The sequence below is a fragment of the Uranotaenia lowii genome, chromosome 2 (genome assembly GCF_029784155.1).
Source record: "Uranotaenia lowii strain MFRU-FL chromosome 2, ASM2978415v1, whole genome shotgun sequence".
In the NCBI taxonomy this organism is placed as follows: Eukaryota; Metazoa; Arthropoda; class Insecta; order Diptera; family Culicidae; genus Uranotaenia; species Uranotaenia lowii.
The window spans coordinates 130397616-130413448 of NC_073692.1; the positions used below are offsets into that span (position 1 = coordinate 130397616).

Here is a 15833-nt window from a genome sequence, read left to right on the forward strand (position 1 = left end):
CACGCAAATCGGTTCAGTAGTTTCCGAGTCTATAGGGAACAGACAGACAGACAGACAGACAGAAATTCATTTTTATATATATAGATTCCTGGGTTATGATCAAATTTGCCCGGATAGTGCCTGGATTTTTGGATGACAGTTTCGAGTTAAATGTCCGGATTTTGCCAGGTTTTTAAATCAAATTGCCAGGATTTATCTGGCCCGTATAGGTGCTGAAAAAATTCTGGCAACCTTATGTTAGAACACTAAATCCTCCTCCATATTTTTGATAGTGGTATGTGAACATTTGTCCGAATAAAAGAAAGCCATATCTTACGCAAAAAGACGTGGTAAACCATGAAGTGCACTTATGTTATGAAAGTTATGTTATGCTTATGTCGTTTATGTATAGTAGAAATAAAAGAGGTCCGATGTAACTACCTTGAGGGACACCAACTTCAAGGATCTCTGAGGAAGTAAACGCATTTTCTATAGAGACAAATTGTTTTCTACCGATAAGGTTACTAAATATGGATGAGTTCGTTAGCGATGCCTCGAATTCCATAGCGTTCTATTTTATCGAGGAGTACATTAAACAAGTTTTATACAATCAATATTTTCAACTATTGTATCGACCAGTTCATTAACTGCAATCAGAGAGCTTGACCCAGATCTGAAACCATACTACAAGCGATAAAGCGTTTTATAATCAGCCAAAAATTAATTAATTCTGACTATTAATAATTTTTCAAAGACTTTACTGAAAACACTCAGAGTGAAAATGAGTCGATAATTATTCATATCAGTAGGGTCTCCAGATTTGAAGATTGGTGTGGTGGATTGATTCCTGTTTCTGATACATTGTTGAAACATTCCAAAAAATGCGACCAAAGGAACTAATTTTTCAAAACATTAAATGAAATTTTATCAGGTCCACAGTTTTTTTTTATTTTTCAATTACTAAATCGTTAGCATAACTTCAGTAGGAGTTGATGGTCTTCAGAAAATGGAACTAGAGATCTGATCAATTCTCGACAAGTTATCTTAGGAAGGATCAACATTAATATTTTGAGCGAGAGATCTACCATTACCTGTAAAGATTAGGAATTTAGATTAACTTATTAAAATTTACTTGTGATTAAAACTATAGAACTATTGAAAATGTTGACCAAAACCAAACCAACCAAAAAGAACCACTCAAAACAAAAAATTCTGATCCGTATCGTATGTCACATGTCATAATCGGGGGCAGATTTAATAGCGATGAGCAATTAGATAGTGAAGCTAAATGATTTTTCCTCTGCATCTGTACGTGTCATACCGAGTAGGATGTAGGTAGACCTACCCAAGTGATACAGAGCGAAAGCATTTCCAGCTCGAACGGTGGTGTGTTGCAGCAGATGTGTACAAATATTAGTACATCCATTTTTATTCACCATGAAGCGCATCCCCGAGCAGGAGTACAGGCATTTTAATTCCCTGGAACACGAGGGGATGCGATGCAATTCAAATTCCATACGTCATCGCCCAACTACCCGAGGGGCTTAGTGGCATTTTGCATGGAGTGTATGTTCAAGTTTTTCCAAGATGTACCTACCACCGACTTTAGTAGACTAGACTTGCTTTGGACGGCGTATGTGTGTCGCCCTTGTGGATTTTATTTTGCGAAAAAAAAACCTACCCTAGAAAACGCCTCGAGTGGGTGTGTTTATTGTGGGTGGGCGGACGGCCTGGTTTGAAGACGCTAGGAATAGCTAGCTGGTAGGTCTTTACAGATGTCTATCTGGCGATATACCTACATTCACTTATACTTCAGGGGCAGGGGGCTGTTGAATGGAGCATTTTGTGCGATGTGCAGATAGTGTGTTCGTTCATAACATACAGACAGTAGTAGGTACTGTGTGGCGGCTTTCGGCGGAACATAAAACTGGGTTATCCTTTTCCGAGATGCTCTGCTTTTCGTTGTACAATGCGAGATTGATCGAGTGATAGATAGATAGATGGATGGATGGCAAAATGGTGCCGGGCTTCTTGGCATTCTGTCAAGCGAACATGTACCTAGCTACAACTTGGTGGTGCAACATCGGTGCATCCCATCGCATAAATATTTCGCCGATTTTCCATTGTGAGTTCTACATATGGAAATTTGCATCCGTCGGAAAATAAAAACTGCTGCTTCGAATTTGGACAATGTTGGGACTGTGCAACTGCTTCGGGGGAACTGAGTATCGGTTTCGGTGCTGAAGCAGAAAATGAGAGGTTTTACGATTTATTGCAGATGGATTACCTTCCTGCCGAGTTCTGCGCTTGTTGAAGAGTAAAATGACTATTGGTACGCTATTTTGCTACATGACCGAATGGATTCGAAACGTTCCCATTAGTGTGTTGACATTGGGGGCAGAATTGTTGAGTACGATAGTTTTGCGGTAATATAATTGGTTAAATTAAAAAAAATGCTTGTCGTGGATCAGTTTAACACAGTGAATCCTTTCAATTTCGTGGTTCAATTGGGCAACAGGTTGAGAAAATGGAGTGATTTCAATATCTTGGTAGCCAGATAACGCCTGATGGTGGTACCTGGAAAGACATCGAAACCCGGATCAGAAAGGCCCGATTTACGTTTGCGAGTATCCTAAACATCTGGCAGTCACGCAATATCTCTCTACGAACGAAAATCCGAATCTTCAACTCAAACGTCAAATCCGTATTGCTGTACGGGTGCGAAACTTGGTGCACATATGCGGTAACGACGCGAAAACTGCAAGTGTTTGTAAACCGCTGCCTGCGGAATATTATTCGTGCTTAATGGCCTGGTAACTGGATTTCGAATGAGGAACTACATCGCCGGTGTCATCAAAGGGCGCCAGAAATCGAGATTCAGGAACGTAAGTGGAGAAAGAGGCGCTAGATTGGAATCCAGAAGGACATCGAAGAAGAGGCAGACCCCACAGAAACTCGTGGCGGCGAAGCCTAGCAGCTGAAATCCGAAATGTCGACGAGAATCTTGACTGGGGACCAAGTGAAGAGGCTGGCTCCGGATCGTCAACAGTGGAGGTCTTTTACCACGGCCCTATGAACCGGACAATCGACGCGGGACCATTTAAGTAAGTAAGATGGTGGATCAGTTCAAAGTAATCAGTTATAAATATATTAACAGCAGTAAAAGTTATTTTGGTATTCAACTTTGAAAAACTTGTATTCAATAAAATCAGAAATCGGATGTGTCACCTGACCATGACCATGACATATTGTCATGGGAGTTGCCTGAAACAGCTATCAAAGTTTAATAAGAACTTACAAAAGCATTTCATGGCTTTGTTGCAAAGCTTCAATTAGCTTTGAATGCCCTTTTTAAGCGTTCTTCTCCTTAACGTTTTAAAGATTTCTAAAACTTCGTTAACTGACCATACACTGACATGACACTTATAACAAAAGTCGAATCATTTTCTGTCTAATTTAGCCATCTACCATCGCCCATTGGATCTAAAGTGGACTAGTTTGACTGTTCGACTAACGCACTGGCTGACCTCACTGATTTTGACACTTCGCAATGTCATAACGAATTTTAAAGAGAATGGTCGTTTTGAGATTTGGTCGTGTGTAATTCGAAAAATTGGGAACACAAGGAAAGCTTAAGACACGCAGTTCTTGTTTTGATTCCTTATTTTCCAATTCCATATGCTGCGGAAACAAAACAAACATTAGGGTCCTCATTTTACTATCACTCACACATTTTTAGCAATAGTTCTCAGCTCAAATTTGAAAAAAATACTTCGAAAAAGAAATGAGTTTTTAAGAAATTAGATGTTTTTAGTATCAAGTAATGAAAAATCAATAATTTTATTTGTTAATCTAGCTTAACTGAAAACAGAAATATGAGAAAAATGGATTTAAACTTAAGAGTTAAACTATCCGGTGTCTAGAAAGGTTCAGCCTTCTCTTTCTGTATGTTTACTGGAGAATTTTAGTATATTGGATTCCCCTTTCTCTGAATAGTGTCGACGTACAAGTAGATATATGCACTTGTTTACAGCTTCCGGTCAAAACTACAAAAGAAGCTTACGAACATTCGATTCGGCACATTTGAATTCTTTTGAAGCTTTAACATTTAGATGTTTTATGGATTTTTTGTTTCAAGTAGAACCGCTGCCCCAGAATATTCAATGCTCAGTGAGTTGGTCCACTAGAAATATGTTGGAAAAAAGGTTTTAAAAGCATGTTGAAACATTTCAATAAGCAAACCTTCTTTTCAAAATTTTTAAGAATTTCCAACTGTTCATTCCCGGAGAAATTATCGTTAAGAAACCAAAAAATGCGCTAAATTTAATTCACAAAACGGGACTTGGATATTTGCTATCCTCGAACTGAGTTTTGAGTTAAATTTCTTGACCGTGCAGCTACATGAAACATTTCGCCGTAACCCATTTCTCGTTCGCAAAATTTTGTAAAAAGGACCTGCGAACTTTCATCTCAAAAGGGTGTTACGTCATCGTGAATCGACCCATAACGTGAAAGTAATAATTCGCCATGACAAAAATGAAATCACAAACTTCTATGTTTGATGATATAGAGACAAAACTTGTTCTACAAAGTTGTACCTAGATATTATCAAATTAAGAAACTTTCTTTATATAATGAATGCTCTATCTCTTTTCAGTGTAGAGTTATAAAACTGTTAGTTTAAAACATACTTTTTTTTATGTACATAACTTCAAATGCAACATAACATATGTCATAAAACAGCACATCGAAATGCAATGAAATCTTATCAGCTTTTCAAATAACCTGTAGCCCGATTTTATAATCGATATTGTTGTTTGTCCTAGAAAGTTGGGTGGCTATTCCCAACTGGAATAGCATTTCTTCAAAAGCGATCGATGCAGCACATTGGAATCGACATTGCGTACTGCTGGAAAAACTATTCAACAAACGCAATCGAGTGTCCCGTCAATATAGATACAACCTACTTACAAAACTTAAAGAGCTCAAAAAGCCATCGAAAAGACATTCTAAAACCGTGTCTCCTGAATATAACGAACTCGTACAGTAGGGGAGATAGGGGTATAATGGCCACCTTAAGGAAAACGCTTATTTAACCATAGAGAACAGCTGTAATATGTGAATTACATCATTGTTTCGTGTTCAGACACTCAAATAGTCTATTGCCTAATTGGATGAAACTTGAAAAAGCAGATAAAAACGTTTAAAAATGCATTTTAAAAATTTTTGCCGAAAGCTAAAAACCAGTCACTGTAGAGGCATAATGAGAAACCCCCCGAGGCAGTATGAGCACAATAAATGAAGGCATAATGAGCGTTTTCTGCCAGGGATTCTAGCAGCAAATTCGACTCGATGAAGTCAACTGAGTAATAGAGCTACAGCTTGACTTGTAACGTCTGACGATTTGGCCTATTGGTAAGATGTCGGAGAGGTAATCAGTAGGCTCGAGTTCGATTCCTGGTCGAGGTGATTTTTTTTTCCATTTATCATTCAAGATCATGATTGCACTGAACGGTGAGGCGTAGATTCATCAAACAAAGCAATAACAAAATAATCTAGGTCTGTTTGCAGAATTCATTATGTTTCTAGTGTTTTTTTTTTTAACGGATGATGCTTCGATGCTGTTAGCCGTATAATGTAACAATAAAAAAAAATCAATCATGAATAGTATGTGCAAAAAAAAATCCCCTCGAACAAGAATCGAACTCGAGTCTACTGATTACCTCTCCGACAGCTTACCAACAGGCCAAATCGACAGACGAAACAAGCTAAGCTGTAGCTCTATTATCCAGTTGACTTCATCGAGTTGAATTCGCTGCTAGATTCCCCGGTAGAAAATGCTTATTATGCCTTCATTGAAAGTGCTCTGTTCGCCTCAAGTGAACAAATTAAAGTAAAAAAAGCGTTTTAAAATTGATTAAAGTGAAAAATCAAAAATTTTATGATGTTGAAAATTGAGAAACAATGTGTAGATCGTGTTGCAGTGTATACATTTCAGATCAAGATGATTTAAAGGTCATAAAAGCTTATTTGATGGTGCTCAAAAATTATAATATTTTCGTCACTTGAGAACCTAGCTGGTTTTTATTTAATATTTCTGTAAAGATGAAAAGGATATTTCTTTTTTGGTGAAAAATTAATACTATGGGTAGTACGAAACAAGTCCTTATGAAAGTTTGTTTAAGAAAATACGTACTTATGTAGAAAAAAGGAGTGCTCATTATGCCCCGGGTGCTCGTTATGCCCTCATCTCCCCTAAATCATTGTATTTATTTTTGATTTAATATTGTATAGATAGTAAAAAATAAAACAAAATTGAACAAACCAGTCTCAGTCGATGAATATTTTTAAGCCTTCATTTTAACACCCAGTACTGATATAAAAATCGTACCCATACCTCTGCCAATCAGCGATTACCTCCTAACAACGCTAACCGCTAAATCATCGAAAGGTTCATTCCGAGACTTCGGCCATAGTTCAGTCGGTATAACGTTGATTGTTTGTTTTTCTATAATATCCTTATTATAATCCCAGACAAAATCAAATCGCCCCCCCCTCGCCTCCTTCCTCCCATATGAATCCAACAATGTCATGCAAATTTTCATTTCTAAATTCAAAATTTTTAATTCTTTATCAAATTTTGATGAACGATTAAAAAGAATCAAGAGTAACAATCTCACTAAGGCCAGAGCCTCAAAATCCTATTCCAGATTCACAATTCTACTACAGTTTTTCAAAACATTCCTCACTTGTTTAAAGATATTTAAAGACTGTTCTTGAAAAAACGCTATTGAAAGTAATTCACAAATGAAGTTGGTACATGAATTTTGGGTGCAGCACATAGTCCATAACATTAAATTTCATTCGAATAATAAATACGAATTAAGAATAATAAAATTAGACTCACTGAGGTTACCAGATTGCCCAGATTTTGCCCGAAAGTTTGCAATTTATTTGCAAAATCTAAGAGAAATACAAATTGCGTGATCACAATTATGTATTTTGCGCAAATGTTATAGAAATAAACTGGCAGATGTGTTTCGATGAAAAATAAAAACTATTTCTCGTGTTTTTCCTTCTCGATTTTAATTGAAGAATTCCCAAATTTGCTTGGATATTGCCCGGATTTGGCAAGGTTTTAAGATAAAACAGCCTGGATTTGCCCTACCCGGATAGATGCGGAACAATATTTGGCAAGCTTTAAATAATTACCGGTTCAAATTTAAAAAAATCAAAATTTGTTGCCTATGCTCTGATTCTGGAGTCTGTACCCAGTTTATTATTCTTGATTTTCATTTCGGTTCATAATTGGAACAAAATTCTGATTCGAGTCTTAGTTTTCCATTTGAAACTAAAATTAGTTTTATTTTCCATGTCCATCATATTGAAAGAAAATATTTAAAATTACAAATCGTTTTTAAGATTTGGATTTGAAATTTTTACTCTTAATTCTATTTCTCTTCTGCAGGATGGAAATTTAAAAAAGTTCCATAAAGGTGAACCAAAATTAAAATATTAGTGTTTCATAGTTTGGAATTTTCATTCAGATTCACTAGTTGAATAACGAATAAATGATTGAAGAAAAAATTCATACAGAATATTAAAGATTTAAAATTCACTTAAAAGATTTCCGGTTTAGGATTATGTTATAAAATGCTCATTTCGGTTCAAAATTATTGGAAATTTTTGTTTGGAATTCAGATTAAGAAATCGATTTCAAATTGAGCAATAAAATTTAGATTCAGGATCAAAATGCAAAATTCAGATTGTGAAAATTGTCAAAAAAGAAACAAAACAAGTGAAAACTTCTATTATAAAATTAAATCTGAATTTCATGATTGCGTTCTTGAAAAAGCTAAATTTTAATTAATTTGTTTTCACAGGATTTCAATAATAAGGAAGTTTATAAATGATAACTTTTGGATGATAAAATAATTTGTACTTAATCTTTAGGTTCAGGGAAATTCAGGTGGAAAAATATTTTATTGGTTTGTTGTTAAACATTATTCATATTAAAGATACTTTGAAAACAAAGATTTTAACTAAAATTTCAACGAATTTCCAGGATTCTGGGAAAAACATCAAAGTATTTTTTTATCTGTACTGAAAAGTATTTTAACATTCTTTACACCTCAACAATTACGAAGAGATAGAAAACCCCAAAAAAAAAACATTGTGACTATTAATTATCTATTTTTTTTTAAAGAAAATCAAAACTTCGTTTTAGCCATAAATTTCTTAGTAAACGGTTACTTCCAACTAAAGGGTCCATTTCCCGTCCATTTTCACGTTCCCGGGAATTTTTAGGATACCTGAAAAATTGAAAAATCGGATTTTTAATACTTTTCTACATTCGAAACGTAAATTATTCCAATACTATACTACTAGATTTGTAAAACATTACAATTAAATCAATCAACAGTAATTAAATCCAAAACAATATTGAAAAGAAAGTTTAAAAAATTAAAAAAAAAACTTCCTTTGCATACATCAGAGAAAGTTATTTCCACCTTAAATATTTTTTTCAACTTATTTTATAATTCACGCACTAGAGGATAAAGCAATATATAATGGTTTAATATCATGCAAATACATTAAATAAATTAATGTCAAATTGACTGCTTATTGCTGCAAAATTTTTCACTTTGGTTAGAAGTTGGTTTGAAGACTTCAGGTTATTCATCAAATCTCGTAAATTTTCAGATTACTGATTACAGATTGTTTCAAATAATGTTGATGATTAAGAAAACAAAAATATTTGAGTCTAAACCACCCAGTTTTTAATCGTTTTGCGGGATTCGGGAATTCCCGGGATGAATCTCTAGTGTTGTTTAACAAAAAACTGGAAATTTTGTTTTCAAGCATTTAATATTATACTTACCTATCAAATACTAACATATAAAAGGAAATAAAGGGCGCAAAGTAATCGATTAGATGATTTTTTTTCTGCATTCCGCATAACAACAATTATGCGCCTTTTATTTACTAGATTTTTGGAAGAATATTCGACAAAATCAGAACGGCAGTATCTTTATGGATGGCTGAAGAGCAGGATTCAGAATACAGAATTCGAGTTTCATAATATAGGAATCGAGATTAAAAATCAAAAGTAAATATTTAGAAACAAATATAGAACTCAGAAATCCAGGATTTAGATATCAGAGTTATTTTTTGGTAGTTTTTAACGACTGATATTGTTTAGTTCTTTATTTTCTAATTGGCATTTCAGTCTTTAGGAAGTAAAATACAAAATTTTATAACGTGCCCGAAGTTTCGGCCTTTGATTTTGGCCTTCTTCAAGGGATAATTTGGATTATACTGTATATGTTCCTGAGCGTATACTGTGTGAAGAGAATTTCTGTCGGATTTTAACCTATATCACAGAAATTTACAGAAATCCGACAGAAATTCTCTTCACACAGTATACGCTCAGGAACATATAAAGTATAATGCAAATTATCCCTTGAAGAAGGCCAAAATCGAAGGCCGAAACATCGGGCACGTTGTAAAATTCTGTATTTTGCTTCCTAAAGACCAAAATCAGAGTTCAGCAACAAGAAATGAGAAAACCTAAATAGAAAAATAAAAAATCTTAAATAAGATATTAGGAACCCCAGATTTCAGATGTCAGAAATTAGTAATTCGGGATTAAAAATCAAAAATCAGAACATAAGAAAAATCATCAAAGGAATTTAGAAATCAGAATTTAAAAATTAAAAATCTGAATTTCAATTAAGATTTCAGAAAGCAGCACTCTAAAATCACATTTTTGTAGCTAAATTCACAACGATAAAAATAAAAGAGAAAATACAGCTCTGATTCCAATAAATGGATTTCTTGAAAAATTGTTGACTGTTTGTTGTTAGATCCAATGTCTTAGATATATAATTTCAAATCCGGCTGAAATTTCGTATATTTTTTTTTAATAAATTCGAAATAGGAGAAACAGTCTTAGTAAATATACGTTTCGTTATTGAATATCTACCGTCGTATCACATTCGCTAATAATGTAGGTATCATGTTAGTAGATATGATGAGCTATTTGGTAAAAAACAGATAAACAAATAAACGTACCTTCCACATTTTCGCCGTAAAATCTTTCTTCCAAGGGTTCACCTGGTTTAATAATTTATAATTCACTTACATTACTTTAAAAAAATCACTTTCGTTTCAAAAACGTGTTCAATTTACAATTCGTTTGGCTGATTACACCAAGCAATATGTGATGTTAGATGCTCAACCTTCACTACAAATCGACCGGCACCCGGCCTCAAGGGGACGCTTGTAAAAAAAGAAAGAAATCGCACACACAATTCCCAGCCCGAAATTATTTTCGATTTGCTTTTTTTCGTTTCTCAAACTTTCGATGCCATTTGGGAGCTGCTCTGTTTCGTTCGCGTTTCCAGCTTTGTTGTTAGCAAGCACAGATTCCCTCGACCGACCGTGCGTTATTTGTTGGTTTGGAGCTTCGATCCGAGATGATCTTTTACTTTCGTTCGAACCGGCGGAAACCGAAAACTTTGTGGGACTGCTAGGAACTTGCTGAAGAGGCACCAGACTAGAAAAGTCAAACATGCCAAACCTTAACAAAGCGAGAGAGATTGAGTGAGGAAAAAAAAACTTGCGCTCAATATTGGCTAATTAATTTCGTTTTCACTTCAGATTCCCACAAAATTATCGCCAGACATTTTTTATGGTCCTTTCACTTGTCATTTGAGGTCCCATAAGAACAAGCCATAAAAATTTGAAATTATTTTATCAAATTCAAGTCAAATGCCTTAAACTATATAGAATAACTATTAACCAAACATTTGTACATCTTTCAAAAAACTTTGATATCGTCGAAGTTGAACTTTGTACTCTGAAGTCAATACTCCGTAAAGAATGTAAGAAGAAAGCCAAAACAAATTAGAACATCATCTTTGAACTTTACAACAAGATAACTCACAAAACCGAACAATAGAGTTCATCATCTTTCTTCTGCTAAAACTCCCTCTTAAAAGTTCAACTGAACTCGGCCTCAGTATGGTGCTCATGGCAAAAGGGAACTCCGTCAGCCTATCGGCGATAATTAGTTAGATCCAACAGGTTTCAATTTCGGGTACATCCGGTCGGGGGCATCATGTTCCACAAGACGTTAATTTAATGGTAATTTCGGCATTTATTTAATTACTTTTCGAAGCGGTTTCCTGAGTCGATAAATGGGATTGGATTTTCTCGGATAGGTTTACTGTAAAATTTTGGCTTATCATCATTTGATCTTTCGATCGTTAGAAATCTTTATTTATGGCATGAATTTAAAAATTTCCACACTGGAAAAAAAATTAGAAGAATTAATGAATGAATGATTTATAGCTTTGATATGGAAGCAAATTGACCAAAATGTTTATAATTTCGTGTAATGTTTCCGAACCTTAAATAATTATGACTAAGCTGTCTAAAATTGGTTAAATGGTTATATTGAAATGTTTGTTTTTATTATCGACTTTTTTCGGTGAATAAATAACTACAAAATTACTTGCTAGTTGGTCCGGACGTTTCGAGCTACTTTTGGCGTTTCACTCCTCTTCAGCGGACCCTGCATGAAAAATTTATTTTTCTAAAATATACCATTTTACAATACTATTTTAAACTTACTTAATCTAGCGATCGTCTGTACTACTGTTTGTAGTTATTTGCCCGAGCAGACTTTGATGCCCAAATCGATAGCAAATTGAGACCAAAATAAGGTGTCAACAGCCAAATGATAGCATCATTTGCTCTCATTATTTTACCGAAAGCAAAACTAGGCATCATTAAGGTATAATCAACTGAGACCAACATGAGGTACTAAGAGCAAAATGATAGCATGATTTGCTGTATTTCTCTGCGAGGGTAAAATTAAGCATCACAAGATTTATTTTTTTTTTTCGGAAATATAATAGATTGATAAAAACCAGGTTGAGAGTGAAACGAAAGCATAATTGAATCAAATTTTTTGTTCAATTTTCTTTATAAAGCAAAGTTGCGCCAGAACGCCAGAATGCCAGCCTAACGATTTTCAACAAATAACATTACGATTTTCAACGAACGGGGTACAAGAAAACAAATATTTTCACCCGTAAATTCAATACATTTTTGGACCATAATCCATGAAAGATGGTGACCCAAAATTCCCTATGCTGTCACACTTAATTGACTTAAATAGAGTACACGCTCAAACTATTTCAAACTCAAAACTAAAATTGACGAAAACATAGATTAGGCCAATCTTACTAAAATCAATCGTTTTTACTGAGCCATGCTTTACTAAATTCAGAGTGAAAAAATCACACCAGTAAATTTTTCCTTCTCCAACTAAATCATATAAACAATTATGCATGACAACGACGCTCCTGTATTTGAAACATTCCTGCAACACATGATGATGTGGTAAAGAAGGACGCAGACTATTAGATCGTACGTCTCGATGATGATTGCCTTCCTTGATGATTTTTAACCTTCTTGGATCACAACTGATAAGTATCAGCAAAATGAAACCAAAATGACCTAGCAATGCCAAAACGATAGCATATTTTAGTGTTATGTTTAGTCTGATGGAAAAATTAAGTTTCATTAAAGTATCAATTGGCTGGAACGGCGGTATTGCATCATCAAAATATCGGTATCTTATGTGAATAATTTTTAATGGCAAAATTTTAAATAACAAAATTGGCCATCCTGAAAATTGAAAGCTGTTAATAGCTCAAAACAAACTGATCTCGAGATTTGTATTGGTTATTTCAAAATGTCATGAACTATAAGTTTTTTTTTTAATTGGTCCTAAAATTCTCTTATATTGGATAACAAGTATATTTTGGTAAACTTTTTAATCTCATAATCATCTTTTGGACATAATATAAACATCGAATATTTAAATTTAATTTAAAAACATTGAAATATATTACAATTTTATTTGTGTTATAAATAATTGATGTAAATTGATTTTCTGACGACCATACCTGATTTTGAAAATTCAGTAAAACGATTTATCTTGATAAAATTGATAGAATGTCAAAATTTGCTGAGCTGGAAATAAGTACTTTTTTCCTAGCCACTTTCATTTCGCTGAAAAAAACTCAACAAAGCAACATAACTTACGTTTTGAATCAAAAAAGAATCAACGGGAATTGATGGAAGATAAAATTCCTTCTTTCCTGACTTTCTGCCATTAATAATCTTTTCAATCATTTAAAAAATATGATTTTTTAAGGTTTATTCCATTTTTTGAGTTAGTGCATTATATCATTAACATGTGTATTTATTATTAAACAACAAAACAAACGAATTGGACATATACATACAATGTTACTGGTCCAACCATCATACCGCATAAAGTAAACAAACTTGTGTTGTGTTTTCTGTGGAGCTCTTGTGTTGTGATTTTTGTACCGGTGCACCGGCTGTTGCTGGAGAATAAAACCCGAGAAGTGGTTTGACGAGCATTTCACCGCATGGAATGGCCTCCTTTGTGGAGCTCGGACAGCTGACATGACTATCAATAACCAGGTGAGATTCTTCATTAAAAGTCTTACTAATGAAACTACCTAATGCTCAATGTTTCCAACAGAACGCCTTCGATGTTCCAGCGTAACTGGAAGTGCTTTAATCAAAGCACCAGTTTACGGATCGGCATCCGTCAACAATCAGCAATGTCATTATCCGGTGGACGTACCCGCAAGTAGTATATGTCGGATGTGTGCAGTCTCATATTTCTGCTACGAAAGTCACCCTTTACACGAGGCACTAACTTAGCCGGCCGAATGCTTGTATACGAATGATAGGCGCTAGCTTATATGCGCTGACGCTGAGCCTGGCGGCATATAGTGTGCGTGACACATCATCCAGCAGATTGTGTCTATGTACTGCATGACGGTTATACAGTCGTGTATAACACAATCAAGAGCTCTCTCAATGCGCCTCGTGCCTTTGTATGCGAGGCGCTCAACAGAATGCGTAGTCTCTATGCAATGTGGCCGAAGATGTAATCTAGTACCACACATCTCCCCTCTACACACTTGAAAAAAAGAAAGACAATCGAAAAAAGAAATCTTTTCATCTGTATAATTTGAACAAAAAATCAGTAACAAATTACGGTCCAGAAGGTCAGAAAAATTAAAGTAATACCTATATAGGTATTAAGATATTCCTTCTTTTTTTACAGTGCATGTGCTCTCTTAACAAATATTTCCTAATCAAACAAATAGCAAATTGGTTTTTCGAAATATTTTTAAATTCTGAAACTTCATAACTTTGTATAGAAAGTAATAGTCATTCAAATTGTCGACGTCCTTAACATGAATCTTAATCCTGTCTTTTCCAATGAAAGTTAAAACTTCTTTTCCAATCATGAATGAGCAAAAGAGAATCATAATATTTAACATTTACATACTGGTTCTGTTACATTTTTTTCGCTGTAGTGTGCTTCAGTAAACATTTGAGGATAGCTCACTTCAATAATTTTCTGTTTCTACACTATCTTCCGGTAATTTTAGTAGAATAAAGGAAGACGGTATTTTGGCGTCGGTCAGCCTTCGGTACTATTACTGGACTTCATTTGAGGTTTTCCAATTTATTTGTTCCAGTTGTATTATTCGAAAATAATTTTGATCCAAAATTAAACACCGAGGAGAAGAGTCTTATTTTTAAACAATTCTATTTATAGGTCTTCTTTGGACCCAGTAATAACTGTGAATAAAAATGAGGTACATATATCAGGATCTTTTGCATAAATGTCTGTTAATTTGTTAACTTTAAACATTTTTTTCACAACAAATCAATTCATGTATTATCATGAGTCATAAATTGTGTTAGAAAACAAGGTTTCAAACCTATCCTACTGTATGTTTATTTTCCAACTTCACATGAAGCATCATACGTCGTACTACTATACTGATATTTTCCAAATTTTATACTTCCTGCATTTACGATCTGTTTTGACTTACTTAAGTGTACGATTTAGCATCTTTTTTTTATTCCGTTTTCCAAAATCTACAATTAATTGCACGTGAATTATTCAATTATTTTAGTGCAACATGAAAACTTTCATCGGCTAAATCCATTCGAGAAACCGCCATAAAAAAAATCCTTTAATCAGTTGTCTGTATCAAATATCTGTATTTTCATTAATCTGCCGTTGTCTATTTTACAGAATGATTAATAAATTTATTAAATTCCGAATAGTAGCTTTTGTGTCGTTGAACACTGCTCTTACCTAATTGTTATTCCCATCAGTGCAAAATAATAACACATCCATACACACATAAAATCGTAGTCTAAATAAGATTGATGCTCAAGCGACAAGCCATTGCTTTGCATCCTGCGTTCCTATTAGAAAGCAAAGCAAAGCGTAGGTATAACATATTGGCGCATTTAATTTCACTACAAATAATTTTTTGCCATTTGAGCTTGGGATCGTTTCCTTTCTCTCTGGAGCCATTAAGGGCTCATCAGATCATTATCCGGATTGCGAGATTGCCGTAAACACTCCTTGTTTTTCGGAAATAAGAGTTTATGAGAATTTTCTCACCGATTAAGATATTATTTAGTTTCTTATCACAAATTCGGACATATCTTCGAGTTTTCTGCTTGATACCCGAAATCAGTACTTTAAACCGAGAAAAACAATATTTCTTTTAGATTTAAGACTTGTCGCGCTACAAAACACCCTGGCATCAGTTTGTCGTGTTTTGTCGCACTGTCCAACGCGCTCAGTTTGTCAGATCTGCGCTTTTTCATGGAGAGTAAATGAGAGCAGCACTTTCTCAACTCCAACCAGAATTCACCGCATGATAATGTGTGTTCTTCGGATTCAAACATATGGTCTGTGGAAATCG

The 15833-nt window shown here is 34.4% G+C and overlaps 1 protein-coding gene across 2 annotated transcripts in view; it reads right to left on the reverse strand.

The window, feature by feature from the left end:
* Positions 1-15833, reverse strand: part of LOC129750083 (serine-rich adhesin for platelets-like) — a 586616-nt gene that overhangs the window by 514050 nt on the left and 56733 nt on the right. Inside the window, exons 1-2 of one of the 2 annotated variants that reach the window (XM_055745293.1) lie at positions 10470-10549; positions 10054-10095 (exon numbers count right to left, since the gene is read on the reverse strand). The exons of the other annotated variant lie outside the window; for it this stretch is intronic. Coding sequence (XP_055601268.1) covers positions 10054-10062 — 9 coding nt within the window. The 5' untranslated portion in view covers positions 10063-10095; positions 10470-10549. Of the gene's footprint in view, positions 1-10053; positions 10096-10469; positions 10550-15833 lie in introns of those variants that run through there. 2 annotated transcript variants of the gene reach the window in all.